The sequence below is a fragment of the Lactuca virosa genome, chromosome 4 (assembly GCF_052849685.1).
Source record: "Lactuca virosa cultivar CGN04683 chromosome 4, Lactuca_virosa_CGN04683_v6, whole genome shotgun sequence".
Classification (NCBI taxonomy): Eukaryota; Viridiplantae; Streptophyta; class Magnoliopsida; order Asterales; family Asteraceae; genus Lactuca; species Lactuca virosa.
Window position 1 is genome coordinate 413276880 of NC_136429.1, and position 18329 is coordinate 413295208.

The following is an 18329-nucleotide window of genomic DNA, read 5'->3' on the forward strand; positions in this document are numbered from 1 at the left end:
TGTACATGTTATTTGGGTTATTCGGGCCGGAACCGAACCGAACCGAATAATACCTGAACCGAACTGAACCCGTATTGCTTATTTGGTTCGGTTTTCGGTTCATACAATTACCCTTATTCGGTTTTCGGTTTATTCGGGTTCGGGTTGGTTCGGTTTGGTTCCGACCCGAATAACATCCCTACTTACGAGTCCCACACATGCATGCTACAGTTACCGCATCCTGAGTAACCTGCTCTAAAAGGGAACGGCCTCTAACTACCATTCTAAAATCCAGGGTATGCAAATGGCATATAATTCAATCACAAGCACGCCACAAAATTCTGAAATACTTTTACCAATACCGATGCAGTACCATAACAATAAAATCATAACAAAAGCTGATAGAAAAATGAAAGATACGCACCTGCCACGTCAGGGACTGCTCGTGTCTCCTCTGAAATCAACTGGAATGCCCTACTCCTTGCCGTAGGCGCCTCTGCCCGACCCTGACGGCCGTCAGTGATCCTCAAAGTTGCAAGGACAGGTGCTATCACTTGTCCTGCTGAAAACAAACTCGGACATTGGGCCTTCTTGTGGCCCCTCTGATTGCAATGGAAACATATCAGGTCTGATCCCTGGGTGGTGGTAGCAGTACAATCCCTGCTAAAATGACCGATCCGGCCGCACTTGATGCAGCCCGAATCCCCACCACTGTCGCTCCTACACGCACCCACGTGCGTCCGGCCGCACTTGCCACAGCGGCCACGGTCCTGATGACCTCTCGATCTAGAATCTGATGTCTTGGGCCTCTTGCCCGAACCTGTAGATACCTGAACCTCTTCTAGCTTCCTCTTCCTTTCTGTCTCTAAATCAATCTCTCTCTCTGGCTCGAGCGATCATATATTCCAGCGTCTTGCAGCTGGACCGGCTCAGAAACTATCTGATATCGCTCCTCAGCATCTTGTGATACCGAGTCTTCTTCATCTCCTCGTCCGCCACATACTGCGAAACCAGAAGGGCTCTCTCCCTGAACTTAGCGGTGATCTCCGCCACTGTCTTTGTAGTCTGTCGGAGGTCCTGGAACTCCCGCTCTAACTGTTGCACCTCAATCACCGGTGCAAGCTCGGCCTTGAACCTGGCCGTGAAATCACTCCATGTCATTGTGTCCAACACGGCATCATCCCCCATAGCATGTCTAACCTCCTCCCACCAATCACGCGCTCTGTCCTTCAGAAGACAGGAGGCAAGTCGGACCTTGTTCCCCTCGGGACACCAGCTAGAACGAAAGGCGTTGGCGACATCTGCCAACCATCGACTGCTAGCAATGGGGTCCCTAGCCCCATGGTAATTTGGTGCTCCACAATCTCTGAACTCTCGGAATGTCAATGTACGTGCTCCCAACATGGCCACCATCTCAGTACGGAAGGCTCCCAGCCTCTCATCCAAAATCTCCAGTATGCCCTCCTTGACCGTACCAAAGATCACAGGAGTCCGGTCTAGAATACTGTACGTAATCTCAGCTGATATAAACTCCCTCATCCGCTCCTCGAGTTGCTCGACTCCTGAACCCGAGCCTGATCCCTCCCCGGCACCTAATCCGCCCACTGGTCTCTCACGCAACGTCACCATGCTGAAAACATATCATAACAACCATCAGAATACTCATCATTACTGAGGGATCACACACGCACTACAAGTTCCCTGGTTTTATCTCAGCCCTTCTTGAATCGAGTACGGATCCTCTAGTTCCAGTAGTACGGGCCCATACTACCTTCCACATCTATCCGTACTTTCCTCAAGAATTGCCTTAACTCCACCAAGTCCCTTTCACTACTATCTCTGCTCCCAGCACTATACTCATCCAAGGCTTACCCTAGGAAATCTCCTACCCCAAACCAGTCCTCAGCTGCTGAAGGTCTACTCGTGATGCCAATTAGCCACTACCTGAATACCATCACATGTGACGAGGCTCAGATAATCCTTCGAGTATAGGACTCATCCCTACAACGGTTAGACTCAGACAAGAGCTGCACAATAGGGTCAAATCCAGCACTCTGAGATTTGTCAACCCTGGCCACATGTGACTTAATGTATTCACCTAGTAGCTAACTCCCATCACTCATAGTCCCACAAAGCACAAAGCAAGCAGCATTCAGACAAATGGAAAATCTAACCCACACAAAATAAAGCAATTATATTCACATATCAAGAATCTGCACTAGCATACGATTCTAAGCTCATATAATCAGGCATAACCTAAACAGGCTATCCTACCATTGATTAATCAATACTAGCATGCAGCTCAAGGCATCCTTCCTAGATCCTTAGCCCTAAACTAGCATGCTGATCACATAATCATATCATAACATAAACTTGTATGGGTAATTTGGAAGAACTTACTTGAGCTCGACTGATTGCATGCACCACACCCTTTTTCTTTTCAAAATCTTTTTCTCTTTTCAAACCCTTTTTATAAAAATGATTTTCTTTTGAAAATTCTCATACCAAGTCCTCAGTTTGAGTTCAGACACACCTGAGAGTGTGTCCGAATCCCTCAAACCAAGGCTCTCATACCAACTTGTAACGACCCAAAAATCATGACCAAAAATTTCATTTTTAAACCATTAAACAAACCATAATTATCAAATCATTTCTTTCATAAGATAAGTTGTCTTCTCAAAACAGAGTATTAATTCAAAACATGCTTATTTTATCAGAGTAAAACATCCCAGGCTAAACTTCTTGGTGTGTGCGATGCAGTCATCCCGAGCTTTTCCCTCTGCTACCGTAAGCACGAAGCTTATTGAGTTCCCCAACCTACCACATACCATACACATAACACATACTGGGCCCCCGCCCGCTGCATCGGGACTTGCCCGACATCGGACTCGCTCCGGCATCAAGCCTCGCTCGGTATACAAATCTGTCTCTCTTCGGCCCCGCCTATCTCTGGGCCTCGCCCGCTATACACATACAATCAAATAACGTGCTAATACATAAAATAACATGCTCTAACTGTACTCCTGATCTAAGGCCTCGCCTAACTTGGGCCCTACCCCTGGTTTGCTACTAATGAGTCGTGGAACCCCGTCCACACTCCTGCTGATAGTGAGATACGGGCCCCCGCCCACACTCACTTCTCTCCTATCACGGGCTTCACCCTTACTCTGTTAATATTGAGATATGGAACCCCATCCATACTCAGCTAGTGATGAGATACGGGACCTCGCTCACACTCATCTCCCTACCAGGCACATACAAGTATCACAAAGACATCAAGTATAGTCTAACATGCAACCTATGAACCTTCCTCAGGCTTGCCCCGACATCGGACCCTAGTCAGGAATCATACTACCATATAAACATACCTCGGGCTTGCTCCGTCATCGGACCCCCGGTCTGAAACCTATCGTACCGACACATGCAAGAATCACAAAGACCTCTAGCATACTAACATTCATCAGGCCTTGTCCGACATCGAGTTGAACCCCAAAACATATATCATAAGATGCCTAGGGCTAACCCCCGGGTCTTCCTACTATCCACAAACATAATGGGCCGACATTGTGGTCGTAGACCCATGCACACAGTGAGGAGACTCACCTTGCACTGCTAAAGACTTATTGATACTCCTCTAGCTGCTATCTGATAATTCCCTAAACTGCTGCTCCTTCGGCTCCCCGAGCTATCAATAACAAAATGACACTTAGCTCCAAAATGTCCTCAAAGTCGAACTAGTTCAACCTTGGCCAAAGTCAAAGTCAACGGTCAAAGTCAACGCCCCAAGTTGACTCAACTCGCCGAGTCGCCCATCAACTCGCCGAGTTCTGACAATCAGAATCCTGAAATCGCGATCCAACTCGTCGAGTCATCCCCTGACTCGCCGAGTTTCGTGGCTACTCAAGGTAGCGGTTTACCGAATCAACTCGTCGAGTCAACCCTCAGACTCGCCGAGTTCTAACATGAACAGAAACGGGACAACTCACTTCGACTCGTCGAGTCCCTCCCTGGACTCGACGAGTCCCAGGTCTGGTTGGGCCATCTTAACAGATTAAGCCCCTAAACTTCATATCTAAACCCCAAACTTCGTCTACACGCTGGAAATGACTCTCTTAAGGGTAAAGTTTCCAACTTTACCCACTCCTAACCCTTCTTAATGGGTTTAACCAAAACCCTAGCTCCTTAAGACATAACTCTATGTCCAAAAACCCTCATTACTCCAATCCAAAGCATAACAATATAGATCTAGGCATTATACACCAGAAGAACACGAAAAGTCTATGCCTTTTCTTCCATGCATGGCCTTTTGAGGCTTAAAAGACCATAACCACTCCTTAAAGCTTGCATGGGGGTTTCTAATGGCATAAAGCTTGCACCTTTATGCCCTAACCACTCTCAGGGACTCCAGATCTGAAAGGATCTTTGATTGGGGCGTCCTTGTCCCATAGATCAAGCTCCATGGACCAAAACTCTCATAACATGGTCATAAAGAGATCTAAGAAACTATAAGTCTAGATGAAGACTTGATTACCAGAAAATGATGGAAATGTGATGGTGTTGCTGGATCTACAAGCTTCTTCTTGAACCTTCAAACTCCTTCTTCTTCTTCTAGCCTCCAAGAACACATAAAACACTCTAGGATGGCTCTCACACTCTCAAAAGGCTCTAAGGTTTCGTGGGGTAAGCTCTGGACAATGGGGGCTGGGAAAGGAACCAAGAGGATGAGAATAAGATGCTTAAATAGGGTACCAAGTCCCGAATTTAGGGTTTCCCAAACCCTGACCAACTCACCGAGTTGGTCCCCCAACTCGTCGAGTAGGTCACTTAACCCGCGCCCTGAATTACGCTCCTACTCGTCGAGTCACCCACCTACTCAACGAGTCGCCTTCTGATTTTTGAGGTTTCATTTCCTTTCTAGGTCTTTTGAATTCGGGGTGTTACACTACAAATGTGACGGAGCCATCTGCACGAACGGTTTCATCATGGCAACTGTTCGATTTTCCCGCTTTGTATTTGAAACTTCCTTTATCAGGGATGGTTTTACTTTCTTTTTTCTACTTCTTCTTCTTAGACTGCCTCTTCCTTCTCTTTGATTGTTTTCTTTTTCGTCTCGTCTTCATTATTGAAGGGCAATGACATCCACACGATCTGGGAGCGATCTGAAACCAGAAGAGTTTGAATCCCTTTAGTTTCGGTTTGGGTTTATGCCTGAGCACGGTGTGCAATTTCCAAAGGAAGGGGTTATTTTCTATCAGCCACCGACATGGAAGGTTGGAGTCCCTGTGTCGATTTTTGAGGTGGGGCTACGGCTGCCAATATCGGATTTATTTGATGAAGTCATGCGTGAGTATGGCTTCTTTGTGGACGATCTTACTCCCAATGTTGTCAATAAGATTGGTGGGTTCAAATTGGCCTGCCGAGCCTTGGGTGTACTTCCCCAACTTCGGGCTTTTCAGACCTTCTTCAATACTTCCACCCAGTCCGGAGTGCATACTTTTTCTCAGCGGTGGAATACTCACGCATTCATCCTTAATCAGAGGACGCCCAGGAAAAATTGACAGGATCGGTGGTTGTGGGTTAACAATGACCTAGTCGGTCCTGGTTATCCTCATGTGGCCATCTCCTCGGGTCGAGGACCTCAACTATCGAGCGTCAGTTTGTTCATGGCTCAGGCGTTGAAGGAGATCTGCTTCAACGGGGAAGACTGGGAGGACTGCATCCTGGCGGCGGCGAGGATGAGCACTGATTGGCGAGCCCGGGGAAAGATGCATCAATTTTATATGGAGAATAATTGTAGGTAATCTTTCCCTTCCCTTCCCCCCCCCCCCCCCCCCTCTTAATTTTGACAAGTACCCCTTGATGAGGGTAGCGGATGGTCTTACCCGTTTGATGTTTCTATTGCAGGTGTTGAGAGAGTCTTGTCCCTCGAGAGGGTTCTGCGTGGGAGGTTTAAAGGCGACCTTCAATATCACCAGGTCCCGTTGGTGGAGACTCTCCTGCCGCCTTTTAGTGGCGGTCGGGTACTCGCGCCTGCCATTCCATCCATCGTTGTGTGAGGGGGGCCTGCACTCAGGTTGGCCCTGGTGCTTTTAAACGCATCTGCTGGCGGTGCTTCTCTAAATACCATCCATCGTTGTGTGCGGGGGACCAAACACGCAGATTACCCTAAAGCAAAAGGACCATCCGTGTAATTTATCACTTTTTTTAAAAAAAAATAGTTGATTAGATAAATAGTAACCAAGTTTCGTATTTGCTAAATCTAAATACCTTAAATCTTTCTTTCAAATAAGGTGTAACCAACTCACCTTTCAATTTTATTTCATTGATGTGAAATTTTGTATTTTTTTTGTTCAATGTTAAATTTTGTATTTTTTTTGGTTCAATGTTATAAAAAAAATGTTGACATTAGAAGTCTATTGAAAGAAAGAATTTAGTTATGAACTATCTTTTTCTTATAAAACTATGTATTTTTTATGACGTAGGCTGATGTAAATTTTCATGCAAGTAAACCACCATTCTTACATTAAAAAAAAATAATAATAATAATAACATTTTATTGTGGAAGAAATGACCCATTTTGGACAAAAAAAAACAGTGCATATGGCCAATGTTATCAATAACACATTAAACACCATTCTTTTCCAAAAATAAAAAACCATATTGAGCAACCATTGACCATAAATTTAAAATGGTACAGCTGAGTTAACTAACATGTAAACCATCAAAATCCAACACGTCCTTTTAAATTTTCCTCATCTCACAGTTGAGTAAGTAATGAATTCACTTGAAGTAAACTGAAATGGTTGATGTGGAATAGGATTCCTGCAACACACCACACAACAAAATTCTTGAATTAGAATTTCATCCTTAAATGATGCTCTAGTCATCCGATATCTCAGATGCTCTGCTCAAAGAACATCTGAATATCAGATGACTGCTTAAATGCTCCGGTCATCTGTCAGATAGATGACCGGAGCATGAGCATCTATGACTGGAACAGATGTTCCAGTCATCTTATATGATATCACATGATTGGAACTTTATCTAAAAAGACTGTCACGTACGGTCGCGGTCCGTAAACTTTTATCTGGCGAACGTGTGTATCCCTCCCGTTAAGATGATTCGACAGTATACCAATTTGCAACATGAAGGTATTTACGAAAGCTTCCCTGTCATAAGAAAATCAAAATATTGTAGTTTATCAGCACTATAGAAAAAATAAGCACATGATTTTTTAAGACTTTAATTATATGAAGTTGAATTTCCAATTCAAATATTAAAACTATTGTATTGCCTACCGAGGATCATTTCCAGATAAAGATATGTGTACCCAACCAGTTGGTTTCACAAGTTCTACTGTTTTTATCTCCTACAAGGAAGAACATGATCAGCTTCAAATTTTCAATCAAGGTTATCATCAATTCATACTATAATTTTTGTACTCCAGTAGCTAATGATCAAAAGAGTACAAAATAAAAGCCAAAGATCAGAAATTTGAGAAGAGCACCTTTAAGTTATGGAAACCATCTCCAGCACGAATTGAGATCTTACTAGGTGTATAACTCTCATCAAGATTGAAATCAACATAAAGCGCCACTAACTGAATAAGCAACAAAACCCCATTATAGATTTCAAATGAAAGATGTGATTTAGTGATTACAGAAACAAAACAAGAAGATGCGTTTCCCCTTCGTTGATAAGTTCAAATTTCTGAAGATCATTTCAAGAACAGGAAAAAGTTATCAAATTACTCTATAAGGAGAAAGCAAGATTGTACTTACTTGAAGTTTAACTTTCTTTTGGAACTGAATGTTAACGAGATGTGGTTGTGCGCCATCTGATCTGAATCCAGAATTAATCAAGGATTTGTCAAATGGAAAACCACACACATGGAAAACTAAAAGAAAATTGGGGAAACGAAATGGAGAAATTAACATACTGCCAATAGGTTTCGTAATTGTCATCTCGAAGAGAAGAGACGCCATTGCCGGGTTTACAAGAGCTTACGCTCCAAGCAGCCATCTTTGCCATCTCACGGAGGTCGCCATCTACCACCAGTTGCGGATTCCCTCCCGTGAGTTTCGTTTCTTCTTCTCCCTCCGATGATTCAGTCGCCATTTTGCCAAGGAATAACGATCTGATCTATTGCCTAACAGTTGTTAATTATAACGAGAGTAGCTGAAAGAAGAAACAAATTAAGTTATGAAAAACCCTAAACCCTTCAATCACGTCAGAAGATTCAGGAATTTCAACAAGTCAGATCGAATCAATTACACAGTGGGTAAAATTGTAAACCGCAGATATCAATTGCGAGGAGACGAGATAAGGACCTGGTGCGTGAAGCTTCTTCAGAAGTTTCAGGTATCGACTATGGAGGAGGGAAGAGGGAAGATTTTCTTTCTTGAAAAAAATAAAATAAATCCCAACATGTATATGGCAAATTGCACAAATAATACTAGAGTAAATTACACGAATCGTGCCTCATGCGGGTGTCAAAATGCACGTTTAGTCATTATTTTCAAAAATTAACTCGGATCATCCCCCATTTGTTTTAAACGTGCACGTTTCATCTTTGCCGACCTAAAATGACTATTCTGCCCTTTCTCATTTCTTTTTTAGTTTCTTTTTAATTTGTTAATTATTTTTAATATAAAAAAACAAAAAGAAAAAAAAATATGCACCACACACACTTTGACACCGGCTTTTCCCATCCCCATTCTTTTGTTTTTTCGTTTGTTTGGTTGTTTGCATCTGGGATATCAGTCCGGCATCACCACCACCATCTGTCACCACCACCCTCTAGCCCCATAATCTGCCACCAATAACCCCAAATAGATAGACATAAGATGTTCTGTTTTTTATGCATTCCCACAAAATCAAAACATTTCACAAGTTTTGTTTATTTTTTACACAATCACACACAACAGTTCAAGAAATCGAATCACCCACCAAAATCAATCTCTAAAATCGAATCCCCTACCAAAATTCCCCAGTGAAAACGAATCCAATCTCGTTTTCGTTTTCAATTGGATAAAGTAACAGAACTATAATGTGATTTTGTGAGGGGATTTACGTTGTTACAAGCCTGAACCAAAGACATGTTGACTCTTCACATAAAGCAAAGATGGAAGAAAAATCAGAGGGTCCTGTTGACTGCTTCCTCCACCCTCCTTTTCCATACCTTGTTCTGTATAACTACTAAACCACCACCAATTCCACCGCATGTGACAGTGGTTATGAGTGCAGTTGTTGTGGTCCAGGGTTGGAGGGGTTGCTCTTAGCTGGCTACAACATTGAAGTGAGGGTTTGCTTCTAACATCAAGGGTTCAATGATGGGGAAAGAGACGAAAATAGAAGAGAGATAGAGATAGAAAGATAATGATCTTATAGAGAAATATGCACTCCGGCAGCCACTCAAAACCCTAGCCGTCGTCGACTTTCCTCTTTCTCCGGCAACACCACCATATTCCTATTCTGACACCACTCATCACCTCTAGGTCACAATTTGTACCCAGATACGGACCACATGTCAAAATCGATGCTAAGATCCACAATAGAAATCATCCACAACCCTCTGTAACCATGTCGTCGGAGGAAGATGAAGTCGGTGAGGCGATGTTCGTCGGAGGAAGATGAAGTCGGTGAAGTGTTGGTCGGGTTCGGTGACCGGGAAACAAAGAAGGTAGAAGGAAGGTGGAAGGGAAGGGGGAAAGTGAACGAAGAGGGGTGGGTTGGGTATTTAATTTCTTTTTCTTTTTTTTTAATATAAAATAATTTATATTTAAATAAAAAATAAAATATTAAGGGCAATATAGTCATTTTATGGTTGCCAAAGGATACAATGTGTAAATTTAAAATAACAAGGGACGAAGCGTGTAAGTTTTGAAATAATAAGGGACGGTTCGAGTTAATTTCAAAAAGTAGGGATTGAACCTGCATTTTAGCACCTACACGAGGGACGATTTGTGTAATTTACTCATAATACTACTACATTTGAAATTAATATTAACTGTTATTTAAAATTAGAGAGTATATTTACACCCTACTATTCACTTTTTGAATATCCGGTAAATTTTACATTCATTCATATTTCACTTGTCAAAAGACAGGAAGTAGTCATATTTCATTATTTTTTATTTTTTTTAAGAATAAAAATAATTTATTTTTAAAGTTTATAATTCAAAAAATAAATTAAATTAACAAAAAATATTAATAAACACAAAAATTAATTAAAATAGAAATCTCTCATAACTTATAAATTAAAATTACATAATAAAACCTAGAAAACATAATTAAAAATTACATAATAAAAATGATAAACCATTATTAAAAAACCACATAACTCTGGATCGTCGTCCGAGTCATCCGAATCCTCGACGAACATATCTGAATTTTCATCAAATTCTACAAACAAATCATCAGGCCAATACCTAGTGTCAGTGATTACGTGCATGTGATAGATAATTTATTTGTAATTAATAAAATGAAAACTATTAAAGGAAATTATGTATTAAAAAAAAAACACAAAAAAAAAACCTTAAAAAAATTTAAATGTGAAAATCTGATATGAGTAGAGGCAAAATTGTTATTTCTAGAGATATTACTATTTTGCATCTTGGATTATATGTTGTACAAGTTGTAATGTGATTTGGATTTAACTATTTGTGGTCTTAAAATAGCAAAACGAAATGAACAATATCTTTTTTAGTGACACTGACTTTGCAAATTAACATATAGATAATATTTAATTTATAAGTCAAATAATACAAATAGTAATACTTTGAAAAAAAAATCTGAAGTAAATTGTAAATAAAAAAAATAAAGTTTTGTGTCTGTGTTACTTAAGTATCATAATATTATCTTTGTTTGGTTTAATTTTTAAATATTATATTTGTCAAAATCCTTATTTTAAACATTTTATAAAAATAGGTTCTCCACTGCACACTATGGCTTTCAGATATTATAAGGTTTGGAAAAGATGGTTCGTGGACGATGATACTAAGACAATCCAAAGTAGTATGATAAAGTTTGAAAACTTATGTTTTTACAAAATCAAATAAATTTTTCTTTCTGCCTTTTCAACTACAACCGGTTTATTTAGTCCTGACATGTTCTTCAAACTTCAAACTACAATTTCTGTTTTTTCTTGTTCCTCAACTCACAATGATTTCATTCATTCCCCATGCAACTATTCGTATCGTATCCCATCCTTAATGCAAACCGCAAATTGTCGTGGAGAGTTCGTGTGGTTTGTTTTTTGGTATATAATGCTTCAATCAGAGATTATTGATTAACAAGTTACATGTGCTTTATTTCATAATCAAGACATAATGGTAAACTTGTAGAATAACTACAAGTGGAGTAATATGTCAACAAACTACCTTCCTTCCACATTAACCTATTTCTAATTCCAATGGTTCTTCTTCATCGGGCACATCTACTCAATCCCATCAGTGCTCTACCAAATGACCCAAATAAGTCTTGCAAACGAAAAGGAGAATGCGAGTAAAATATAAAAAATTAATATTAGTGTTTTTTCTTAACTTGTATATCCATCTATATATTATTTATATTTTTGGTTAATTTTTTCAAAAGTTCATTTAGATTATTAAATCGAGTGTATAATTTCACTTAACTTGTATGTCCATCTATATATTATAATTTTTTGGGTTAATTTTTTCAGAAGTTCATTTAGATAATTAAATCGGGTGTATAATTTAGAATTGTGGGTGCAAATTCAATAATTAGTGATAATTAGATCAGGTGTGTGATTTATGATTTGCAAATGTCTTTAACACATTTAGCTTAACTACTTCAAGGGTTCATGCTAAGTATCCATCATGATCCAAAACCAAGCAAATTTTGGACTTAAAACTTAAAAGTATTGGGCAGGAGGGTATTTTCGTCTTTACACAGGCGAGAGATAGAGAGCGAGTTTAAATGTGGATTTGAGAGTAATTCATATGATCAGTTTAATAGCCAAATATCAAAGTACAATGTGTTCAATATAAGGCATCTGATGAAGAGTCATTTCTGAACTTTTTTTTTTCAATAGCTGTTTGAGATGCTGGAAATAAGAACACAAATGTCATGTTCAAACAACTTGCTCCAGTTAGCATCTGTTGTGCAAAGATATAATTCAAGTTGGGTTAGATAACTTGGATTCTGGATAAATATCCTACTTTTAATAAAAAAAAAATGTGGTCCATATGGAAAAATGGAACATTAAAAGATGGAAGAATCTGGTCCTGTAACACAAATAGAAAGAAACTTATATGCTTTCAAAAATCAACACAAGAAAAAACAAAAACTATTGCTTTTAAAGCAAATTATGAGCTTTAATAAGACAAAATGTTGATTCTAACTCATCATGATGAGAATAAACTAAAGGGGTTTGAGTTCATATAATTCATAACAAACACCATATGAAATTTTGAAATGAAATTGCATTTAGAAAGCTGATTATGTAACAATGAAGACTTGAAACAGTTTCCATCATGAAATTTAAGCAGGAAAAAGACATGATTTGTTGTCATAATTCAAAGAGAATTCCTTAGGTCCCAGAACATATACTGATTCTCATACTCCACTGATTATAATATCTGCAATTTGTAAAAGATGATGATGGGTGATGGGTCACTTACAATTTGACCATCATGCAAGTTATATTCCTGCAACTAGAAAACCCGTACAACTTTCCTTCAGTTTATAAAGAGCTTCCCCTCATCAAATCCTGCAAATCAGTCCTCCAATTCCTTTCTTTTAGCCTTTCCCAAGCATCAAATACAAGAAACCAACAACTTTATTTGAAAATCTTGATATCCAAAATGTCAACAAACTCCATTTCTTCATATGGATCCAGCTGCTCATGGACAGCTAAGCAGAACAAGTTATTTGAAACAGCTCTTGCTGTGTATGATCGAGACACCCCTGATCGTTGGCAGAATATTGCTAGGGCAGTGGGTGGGAAGTCTGTAGAAGAAGTGAAAAGGCATTATGAGGTGCTTCTTAAAGACCTTAGGCACATAGAGTCTGGATATGTTCCTTCCCCCAATTACAGACGTTAATCAGACTCTAAATTTCATGACAATCATCAGGTAAAGTAATCTATAGACGTACATGATGATTGAATGTCAATGAATAGCTATAACTGTGTTTATGCTTTGTTTTTTTGCAGCATTCTGTCAAATGATGAGTTATGAAGAAATTGCAAAGTTCGATTTTAGGAGTATATTGTCTAGTGAAACAAAAATGTACAGAAGAGTGAAGTAGAAGTACCAGATTCAGAATAATATATTCTCTCTCTGAGCGACTGAGTCTGTGCGATTGAGTCGATTGGGAAAGGAGGGGTGTGGAGTGTGAGTTTGATGCATTTCTTTTGTGAAGTTTAATGTTGAATTTCTTCTATGTATACATGATAATCATGAATCAAATGTAATGATTGCTATATAAAACAAATTACGAAGTGAAATCGCAATCGGTGTCGCCAATTTACTCGATGAAGCGCTTAAATTTGAATGTATGATCATGCGATTGAGTGATTGACGACTAACATTCATTTGATAGTTCCATTAAATAAGCTCAATTCAGTTTCAAAAGAAACGTTGAAATCTAGGGTTTTGCTGGACGACCTATTCATTCCATGAGATCGACCTCGATGTCTGAACCTGTTCATAGACGGAGTGCTGCGGGTAATTCCCCTTCCCCCGAACAAATCGTTGGGAAAGGTTATACTTTGGCTCAACTAAGAAGCTGATAAGGTGAGGGTTGGTAACTAGAGTTAGAAATTTTGACCGAGTAAGAAATTATGTCGATGTAAAATGATCATTTTATCCTGATGTACTATTCGTTTTTATACAATAATAATAATAATAATAACCAACGTTATACATTATATAAAATATTTGAGCAAATATAACAAAAAAAACCTTTAAGCATAGTGGAAAAGATGTTGCCTTATGAATCTAATGTGTTGTTTGGTTCGCAGAATGTTGCCGAAGGAATTTGAATTGCAATTGGAAAAGGAATCTGTCAAGAATTTGAATCCAATTTCATGTGTTGTTTGGTTAGAAGGAAATGGAATTGGAATTAATTTCAGATTCTGTTTGGTTCGTAGGAAATGAATTGGAATTCATGTAAAATGGCATAATTGCCCTTTTGTCTATTATGTTTTAATTTGCTTTGTTTTCTAAGTTATATGTAAATATATATTATATATTAATAAAATAGTAAAAAAAAAATTCTTATTTAGTATACCATTAAACTTATTTTTCATATTTCTTCAAAAATTGAAACCCAAATATGAAACGAAATCTTTAGCAACTTCTATTTCATGTTCAAGATCCTTCTACATGCTATTTTTTTTCATCTTTTTATGTTAATCAACAAGAGCATAATTGTGTTACCAATCTTTCTAAATTAAATAGTAAACTTATAACAAAAAGGAAGTTGAGATTTCACACACCTTTTATGTTTTCGCAAAAGACAATTCACCAACAGTAAAACTCATATCTATATAACTAAAACAACACAATCAATTTTCACAATGTTGCTGTGAAATAAAAAGAGATTGACAAACAGGAAAAGGAATCGATTTTAACAATCATTAAGTTAACAAAATGTAACGCCCCATTCCTGGTATGCATTTAAAACATTATTTTTCTTTTATTTTAGAAGCTACTCGACGAGTCAGTGGCCCTAACTCGTCGAGTAGCAGCGAATTAGCACGTGGAGTAGGCGTGGCGACTCGACGAGTCCATAGTTCCCGACTCGGCGAGTCTGCCAGTCTGGATGAAACCCTAATTCTTAGGGTTTGTACCCTATTTAAACGTCCTTATAGCCCCCATCCCAGCCTCCAGCACCTCTAGAGCGTTCCCCCTCAAAACCCTAGCCCTCCATTGGTGAGTTGAGTGATTCCTTCTTGATTTTGAGTGTTTTGGTGTATTCTTGGAAGTGTATGTCACAACTAGAAATTCTAATGCTTTGTAAACATTGAACAAGGATAACATTGTAACTAAAAACTTGAAAGCAATGTATGATGCTTATTCAATGGCAACCAAATTCCATCAAACATTCTATTCAAAACACTCAAATAGTCAACAAAAGGTTGGAAACCCTAGAAATCCTGGTTTAAGTCCATTATGGACTAGGATTTCTTTATTGGGCCTAATGGGCCAATAAACCTCCAATGTGACTATCTTGGGCTTAGAACTCTTAAATGGGCTCTAATTGGACCCACTCTCATAAGGCTTAACCTTTTTGGGCTTTATAAGTCTAAAATGGACTAGTTACCTTTAATGGGCCTTATTGGGCCATAACAATCCAATAAGCCCTAAAAAGCCACAAATCCATTCTTGCATGCACATTTGGGCCGTAACCCACTCCAAAGGCTCAAATGGGCCGAAAACTATTAAATTGGGCTCCATATTTTGGACTCTAACACCAAGGCCCAAATCTTTTCTTCTCTCTCTCTCTCTCGGCCCAAGTAAAACAAAACAAAAAAAATAGGAAAAGAAGGGATAAGGGAGGGTTGACTTTCCATGGTGCCACTTCATAATTATCCATAGGATATCCATGCATCAAATCACATACTTCCATGCATCCATCCTATCACCTCTCTCTCTTCTCCTTCTACTACTCTCGGCCGAGAGTATCAACACACACACACACATACACACTTATTTCACTTCTAAATCCTCTCAAGAACTCACAACAACTTCTTCACTTCTCCTTCAAAATTTTCGAGAGTTAGGGCTCTTCAAGGAGGTTATTCCATAATAATCATCATCATTGGTAAGTTATTGTTTAGATCTATAACCTAGTCTCTTTATTTCATCAAAACTTCTTCCTAACTCACACCATTTTCGTGATCTACTTCTTAGAAGCTTCTTAAGTTCGAAATCAACCCAAGAAAGCTTGCTAGGGCCGAAAAATAGCATCAAACTCTTCCTTTTCTTCTTCAACTCGAAAACAACAAGCAAAGGTGAGTTCATACCCCTCTATTTTCGGTTTTCACAAGTTTTATGGGGGAGAATACAAGTAAAATGTGTAGGTCTATGTGTATGTGTATGTTATGTGTGATTTCATGTGTTTATGTGGTAAATATGTAACAAAAAGGAAAGAAATCTCGAGATCTATGGCACAAGAAGGAAAATAAACATGATCTAAGATGTATTACACTAAACAAGTCAAGAAAAATTACCCTCTAAGGTTATAATAAACATAGTGCAACATAAAACTCATTTTTGGACTATATTTGTCAAATAAACAAAAGTTGGGTTAAAAATTGTCATTCACGGTTTTCTTAAGGACCAAAAGAGTCAAAACAGTTAAAATAAATGTTTTTATGAATATTATGCTCTTTAAAAGACTAGAAATGTGATTTGTAGCCTAATGGGCCAAATTTTGGGCTTTTCGGCCCATAGGCCCAAAAATTGCGAAAAATGTGATTTTCAAGGGGTTGAAATGGTAAATTTCTCAAAACAGGGGGAAAAAGGGTAAACAAAACTATTTCAGGGGTTAAAATGATTTTTTTCCAAAAAGGATAAAAAATGTAAAGTTTTTGGAATTTGGGTCAAAATTGTAAAAGTTGCGAAAGTTTGGACTATAACTGAAAAACTCTTTGCTGAAAGGGCTGAAACTGCCAAAGAGTAAATTTTGAGCTAAAAACATTACTTAAACAAGTCTATGGGTCAAAGATGTCAAGAAAAATGGTTCAAGGACCTAAAATGTCATGTTTTTATAAAAAGGGCAAAAATTGCCAACTTTACAAAAATAAGGGGCTGAATAGGTCAAACTAATGTTTTTGGTCAATTATGTTGATAATAAAAATTTGGTCAAAATATGCAAAACTTTATAACTTATGGGTTGTAAATAGAAAAATAGCTATTTTTACAAATCTATAAATCGTTATAAAACAAATTCGTGAATTATACGACACATCGATTAAATAACTTGCAACATTAATTCTATATAAAACAAGTAAACGTTCAAGTGATTGGGCTTGAGAGATTCTAAACATGCTTAATGGGCCTTCGTGACTCATTAACATGGCTTTTGGGCCCAACATAAATAATACATGTTATTGGGCCTCCTGTGACCCAATTACATGCTTAATGGACCCTCAATGGTTTTTACGTGCTATTGGGCCTCAGTGGCCCATTATGCATTACTAGTAAGGTCCAAGTAAATTATATGCGAAAGGGGCCAACGCACTTTTCGTATACTCGACAGCCTATATAACATACGAAATTAGTAGGGCCTAGTAGTCCTCTTCTCGTCGTCTGTTAGGCTTACCTTCTTTTCGTATAAAATAAAATTCGATCATTAATCAAGGTTAATCAAACTCATGTGGATTGAGTGAGTAATAACGGGTGACACCAATAATTGTCGGTCGTAGTCTGTAGTTGTAATCAAAGTCTCCTGGAGGGAGAGCGAGAGTTTGTGTATAGATCTATACGGAGGTGACTCCCCCACACCTAAGCTGTTCACTACAGTTAGACTCGGCCAGTCTAGGGTGACAAAGTTTTAAGATCAAAAATCCGGTGTTCATTAGAATACTAAGACAGACGAACTAGTCATTATCATGCATGGTTATAACGACTCACGTAGAAATCCGACATCATTAATCAGGGGAAATCATTAATCAAGGGAAATCATTAATCAAAGGAAGATCATTAATCAAGGGAAATCATATTCATTCGATGTAACGATTCAATAAAGCAAAACAATCATAACTTTTATTCGGAAGACATCGGGTTTTCCGGGGAAATAAATCTTACTCACTTGTACTTTCAAACATTATAATGCAAAACTTCTCATTTATTCATGTTTTGAAATCATTCACGCATATACTTACAGGATCATCACAATATTTTTCAAGAAAGTTTTATTACAGAAAATATCGGATTTTCTGGGTTTTGCCAATGACATAAACTACTTTACCTCGAACACACTTATGAACTCACCAACATTATATATGTTGACCGTTTTCAAAATAACTTGTATTCTCAGGTAATCATTAGACAAGGAGGCATCCGGTGTGTTGAAAGTTTTCTTTTGTAGTAGCTAATCACCAAACACTTTATATTTTGAAATCATGTAATGTAAACCTTGTACTAGAAGTAAACAATGCCAGTTGTACTATGTAATGGTTGGTGATGCATGTGTTATGTTTCATATATATTCATTGTGATGATATTTCAATTTAAGTCACGCGAGCCCTCGAACGTTTCCGCCGTCTGGTTCGGGAGTGTGACAGGTTGGTATCAGAGCTTTGTTTATAGTGAACTAGCATATCTAACCACACATTAATATGCAACTATAAACCCAAAGAGGGACTAAATAACTCT

At 38.4% G+C, this 18329-nt stretch overlaps 1 protein-coding gene, 1 long non-coding RNA gene and 1 pseudogene across 4 annotated transcripts; 1 reads left to right on the forward strand and 2 right to left on the reverse strand.

Moving 5' to 3' along the window:
- Positions 1-6513: 6513 nt before the first annotated feature.
- On the reverse strand, positions 6514-8401 carry APC10 (anaphase promoting complex 10). Of its 2 annotated transcripts, none has more exons than XM_079087654.1 (7): positions 8310-8401; positions 7919-8157; positions 7761-7821; positions 7487-7579; positions 7278-7348; positions 7044-7148; positions 6514-6801 (listed from the first exon to the last, which is right to left on the reverse strand). In XM_079087654.1, exons 2-7 carry the CDS (start codon positions 8095-8097, stop codon positions 6732-6734), a joined length of 579 nt encoding a protein of 192 aa, XP_078943780.1. In that variant the 5' UTR covers positions 8098-8157; positions 8310-8401; the 3' UTR covers positions 6514-6731. The 2 variants fall into 2 exon arrangements, with proteins under 2 accessions (XP_078943780.1, XP_078943782.1); XM_079087656.1 differs by having other exon boundaries at positions 8254-8382.
- Positions 8402-12459: 4058 nt separating this feature from the next.
- Positions 12460-13375, reverse strand: LOC145108923 (uncharacterized). The gene is made up of 2 exons (XR_013708647.1): positions 13258-13375; positions 12460-12951 (listed from the first exon to the last, which is right to left on the reverse strand). It is a non-coding gene; the product is annotated as an uncharacterized LOC145108923 (long non-coding RNA).
- Positions 12636-13456, forward strand: LOC145108922 (protein RADIALIS-like 3 pseudogene; annotated as a pseudogene). The gene is made up of 2 exons (XR_013708645.1): positions 12636-13076; positions 13157-13456. The product of XR_013708645.1 is annotated as a protein RADIALIS-like 3 pseudogene (transcript).
- The last annotated feature ends 4873 nt before the right edge of the window (positions 13457-18329 follow it).